This window comes from Puma concolor, chromosome D1 (genome assembly GCF_028749965.1).
Source record: "Puma concolor isolate L17-30 chromosome D1, mPumCon1.1.hap2, whole genome shotgun sequence".
NCBI classification, from domain to species: domain Eukaryota; kingdom Metazoa; phylum Chordata; class Mammalia; order Carnivora; family Felidae; genus Puma; species Puma concolor.
Window position 1 is genome coordinate 41,672,684 of NC_141676.1, and position 5,572 is coordinate 41,678,255.

At 47.1% G+C, this 5,572-nt stretch overlaps 1 protein-coding gene across 1 annotated transcript; it reads left to right on the forward strand.

Moving 5' to 3' along the window:
• Positions 1-570: 570 nt before the first annotated feature.
• Positions 571-4,239, forward strand: LOC147576614 (serum amyloid A protein-like). The gene is made up of 4 exons (XM_086677843.1): positions 571-664; positions 1,373-1,464; positions 3,381-3,519; positions 3,925-4,239. The coding sequence occupies exons 2-4, from the start codon at positions 1,374-1,376 to the stop codon at positions 4,085-4,087; spliced, it is 393 nt and encodes a 130-aa protein (XP_086533969.1). The 5' UTR covers positions 571-664; position 1,373; the 3' UTR covers positions 4,088-4,239.
• Positions 4,240-5,572: the final 1,333 nt, after the last annotated feature.

The window sequence follows — 5,572 nt, forward strand, 5'->3', positions numbered from 1 at the left end:
CACAGTCATCCAGATGCCCTTTTCCTGACCATTTTATAATGCGTCCTTCCCATGTGACACTGTATCACATTTCTACACCGCAGTTCTCAGTTGTAACCTGCCATTAGGAGCTTCCATAGCAACTGATCAGGCTCAAGTCCACCCACTGGGTGCTGGAAGCTCCATTTTCCTGGTTGTCTGTCCTTCCTCTCCAACTCCTGCTCCCTGGGGTCCCAGCTTTATCCTGAGCCACCCCTTTAATGGAGCCCCTGCTGCTCCCCCGTTCGCCTTTTGTTCTCTCATTCTTCAGGCAATCGGTTCTCCTTTCTAACTTTGATTACCCTGCACAGCATTTCTCAATGCACTATTGTGTGGGGAAGAAAACCTTTCTTACCAGGAGTGACACTGGAAACAGGCAGAAATTTCCAAGTTTGCTACACGCCTCAAAGCTGCCAGATTGCACAACCTTGGAAAGCAGACGGGCGTGAAGAAGGAGCCTGATGTTCTGGATGCTGTGTGCTGGCCAAAAGGAATTTCCCAAATCTCAGTGTTTTTGCTTCACACCTGCTTTCCCACCCACTCCCCTAGCAGAGTGTCAGTATATATAATGCCAGCCCCCCTCACAGGCAGGAGACACAGGCAGCTCAGCCTCACCAGGAGCCTCGGCACGAAGGGACAGCCAAAGGTGAGGTGCTAGACTTGCCTACACGTTCCTTCTTTGCAGATTCTCTTACCCGAAGGCGTTCTTGGGCTGTGTCCTCACTCTCTGCTTCCTCCCTGAATCTACTCTCCTGGCAATTTGAATTCTCCAGATGTGAATACTTTCTGGGATTGGGATTTGGTCGTGTACTTTGTCTGTGGGAGCTCACGGATGGGTAGAGCAGGCGTTCTGCAAATATGTGTGCAATGTCCCACAATCCTCATTTTGCAGATGGGTACACGGTCACGAAATCCCCAAAGGCCTCTTTGGAAACTTTCCGGACAGCGGGTTTCAGGGCTCCTAGGGGACGACTGAAATGGCAAGTGGTTTATATTAGAAGCGCAGCGTGATCTCTCTTACTGGGATTCCTATGGGACAAATGGCAACGGAGAACTGGACCCTCTGTTCTATGTATCGTGTGTCACCTGCGTATATATGTGTATACACATTGCCTATTTCTTTCTACCTACATTTATACACACATGTGTATATACACGGGTGTACACGTACACATATGTGTGTATATATGCAGGTATGTGTATAGATAAATAGATATCGGTAACATCTAATACTAAGTAGATGTAGGTAATAGGTAAGATACAGGTGTGGGTCCACGTGCCTCCCCCCGAAAACCCCAAACCAAACCAAACCAAAAGTGTGTCGTCCTTGTGTGTTTCTGTGACTCTGCTGCAGGATGAAGCTTTTCGTGGGCATCCTGTTGTGCTCCCTGGTCCTGGGCGTCAGCAGCCAAAGATGGCTCACGTTCCTCAAGGAAGCTGGTCAAGGTAAGGACCAAAGGATGGCGGTCCGGGGAAGGCAGCAACTGGCCCCCCACCAGAATTGACCACAGTGGAGGCCACATCCCCACAGGGCAAAGGCCACAAGTGGGAAGAAAAGCAGCACGGTTTGCAAGATAGCAGTTTCCCAGGCTTTTTTGAACAATTGAACCACATCTGGCATTATAACTTTGTGTATATTTAAGGTGAATGCATGTTAATGACACATTTGTTTACTTAATAGGATTGGCATTGTGTCTCTAGAGAGCACCTCTATCACGTGACATAATTATCCTTTCCCTTTAGTAGTTGAGATAATTAAGTTCTAGACTGTAGCAAGTTTGCTAATTATGATACGGTATTGATTTGCCTTCATTTTACTGTGCGCTAGATGTCTAAAGCTTATTTTCTACTGGTGGTTTTTCCCCTTAAATGACATCTGTCCTATCCCTCCAGCCCTGGCCCTTGTGGCCAGCATTGCACTGTTCCATGGACATCCCCAGGACGAAGGTCACATAGGCTTTGGGTTTTAACTTGCAGCAGAGCAGAAGACATCTGGGGTCCAGGGCGCCTGCTCCCCACTCACAAGTGGGACTCCAGTGCCACCTAGTGGGAAACCGGGGACAGCTCATTGCTGTGTCTCAGCCATGAAGTGGGTGCCTCAAACTTGTGCTCTTAGTAACTACAACCAACAGTAGCTGAGCTCAACCTGTCCCAGGCACTGTTCTAAGAGCTTTACATGTATGAATGAATCCTAAACAGTAGAAATAATAAACACATAAAATGAAGATAAGGCATTACATGGATACTACATAAACTATGATTACGCTCGACACTGGGTCTTTCTCTTTTGCCTACTACATTAATTCTTATAAATAAATGTTTATTTATTTTTGAGAGAGAGACAGAGTGTGAGCAGGGGAGGAGAACAGAAACAGGGGAGACACAGAATCCAAAGCAGGTTCCAGGCTCTGAGCTGTCAGCACAGAGCCCGATGCAGGGCTCAAACTCACGAACCGTGAGATCGTGACCTGAGCTGAAGTTGGACATTTAACTGACTGAGCCACCCAGGCACCCCATACATTACTTTCTCAGGGTCTGCATTTTATGTAGCCTGCTCAGATTCCTTCAGTCTGTAACTGTCTGATCTTCCTCTTAGCTTAATCGCTTTACTGTTTTTGTCCCAGCCTTCCGAAGGCCCAGAGAAGTGATAGCATATAGAACACCTATAATCTTCTAGAAGTTATACGTGCATTTTTCTCAGTACATCTGCATAACCACCCTGCGGATGGCAATATACTCCTGCATTTACTGGGAGGACACTGACTTTAGAGGTGGGGGACCAGTTGTACTTTTTCTGCGTCTGATGACCTGTTTTTGTAAATCTCTCTAGGGGAACTCCCCTTTACCACCTGCTGGTTGACTTCTGACAGTTGCCTGGGTGCCAAACATGCCCCAGACTTTCAGAAATACTCAGGACCAAGTCGTCTTCAAGCTGCTCACAGGGATGAATTTCTCCCCTTGACCTGGTTGGGAGCCCTCTGGGTCAGCAGCCTCCCTCTGACTTGCCTTTGTTCTCACGCCCCAGTCAGAGGGTTCCCTGCGTCTGTCCAGGTAGAGGTCATCGCAGGACAAAGCATCCCTTAAAGACCATCCCACCTCTTGTTCACACACATCCCACAGCCAAACATAAAGTAGCAACAGTACTCAGAATGGAATCAAGCAGAATAAAACTTGCACCAAGGGTGCTTCTCATAACATTCACCCAGGGAAGTGAAACCTAAAGGAACACTCATCCCAGCCAACATCCTCTCCATGGATTTTGTCAAAGACTGAGATCTTAGAATCGGTGGGAGGAAAATGTCTTTTCCTCTATTTTGCCAAGACACGATCACCTTCATCTCATCATTTGCTTTCCTTTCCAGGGACTAAAGACATGTGGAGAGCCTACTCTGACATGAGAGAAGCCAATTACATAGGTGCAGACAAATACTTCCATGCCCGGGGGAACCGTGATGCCGCACAGAGGGGACCTGGGGGCGCTTGGGCGGCCAAAGTGATCAGGTAACACGGGCTCCCGGGGATGCAGGGCTGGGTGAGCTGAGCCTGGCTGCCTTGGACAGCCAGGAGGGGCCAAGCCCTGGAGAAGTCTCCTGTAGACACTGTGGCTCCTCCTTCTCTTGCCCACCCTCCCCTCTGCGCCCAGTGTTGGCGTGAGTGGCTGATGGAGTCAGAGCGAGGCCAGGACGAATGGGTGATTCCCGATCCTCCCCCTATGGGTGCTGTTCTCCCAGTAAGGGATCAGCCTGGGCTGAGATGCTCTGTTTCTGGGCCAGGGTGTCAGTGTTTTAGCCCCTCTTTCCTTGGCTCCTGTTAGCAGCCCTCCCTTGCAAAGAAGAGAGATGGGAGTTATGGGCAATTGCTCCTCAGCCCCCTAATTAATCTCCTACCTGCCTTCCTCCATTCCAGCAATGCCAGAGAGAATTCTCAGAGAGTCACAGACTTTTTCAGGCACGGAAGCAGCGGCCGCGGAGCAGAGGACTCGAAGGCTGACCAGGCCGCCAATGAATGGGGCCGGAGCGGCAAAGACCCCAACCACTTTCGACCTGCTGGCCTGCCTAGAAAGTACTGAGCTTCCTCTTTGCTCTGCACTCAGGAGAGGGGCTGAGAGCCCCCTGAGGGCGGGAATAATTCCTAAGTATAATTACCGAATTCTATATTCCCTCCTACAACATACTTTATAAAAAGCACATAGAAGCATTAATAAATGGTTGTGAAATCCAATTTGTCATTGTCATGTGGAAACATCAAATGACAGCCTTTTGGGTCCCTTTAATGCCACGAAGATGATCAATTTACCTTATCACTTTTTTTCCAAGGAGATAAGGCACTAAAAAACCATAATACTAATTTCGAGTAAAATATATGCCCAAAATAGGGAGCATACAATGCAGACTATATATTGACCCTACAGGTCAGGCCCTGGCCAGAGAAAGTTCTGAACCCTTGTTTTCAACAGGCCAGTGCTGCAGCCATCCCCACCCTAGCTTTTGGGTATATCTGCGGATACTTTTGCTTGACGTGTGATTGGAGGTCATTGCCGGATGGGCCAGAATTACACACAGCTTAGGATGTATAGAACAGTGCTGCCAACAGAGAATCATCCTGAGTCTTGCTTGACCTCTGCAGTGTCCTATCAGACATGTATTTAGACAGAGTCACATTTACTGTGAATCTGATGAAGCTTCCGCTTCAAAGTCTCTTCACTTCTACAGAACTATTCCAAGACCCATGGAGATGCCCTTGGAAAGGATTCATATGGTCAATTACTTTGTAAAATCTGCAGAAGTGAAACATTTTAACTGAAGCAGTTAATGCCTCTGTGTTCACGCCAGCATTCTACCATCACTTTTCCTCTTGTGTTGAGTGGGACTGGAGTGGGCACAGGCATTTTGGGGATCCGACTAAGAAGAAGTTGAATTGGAAGTAGAAGTTGTTTGCATTTAGTGAGACATATTTCTGTGATATTTAAAAAAAATGTTTATTTATTTAGAGAGAGAGAAAGAAAGAGAGTGCATGTGTTTGCATGACTGGGGGGAAGGGCAGAGATTGAGAGAGAGAGAGAGAATCCCAAGCAAACTTGGTGTTGTCAACATGATGTGGGACTAGGTCTCTCTAACCAGGAGATCATTACCTGAGCTAAAATGAAGAGTCAGATGCTTAACTGACTGAGCCACCCAGGCATCCCTATTTATGTGGTTTTCAGCTACTTCCAAGTATAATTAAAGGCAGAATTATCTTTTTATTTGTCATTATAAAAAATTATCTTACGAAGTCATTGTCATATAAAGAGAAGATCAAAGATAACTCAGAAAACACTATATTAAAAATGTCGTAAGGGTGCCTGGTGGCTCAGTTGGTTAAGTGTCTGACTCTTGGTCTTGGCTCAGATCATGATCTCGTGGTTCATGAGTTCAAGCCCCACATCAGGCTCTGTGCTGATGATGTGGAGCCTGCATGGGATTCTGTTCCTCCTTCTCCCTGCCCCTCCCCTGCTTGCGTATTCTTTCTCTCTCTCTCAAAAAAATAAACATACAAAATTTTAATAAAATTGTTG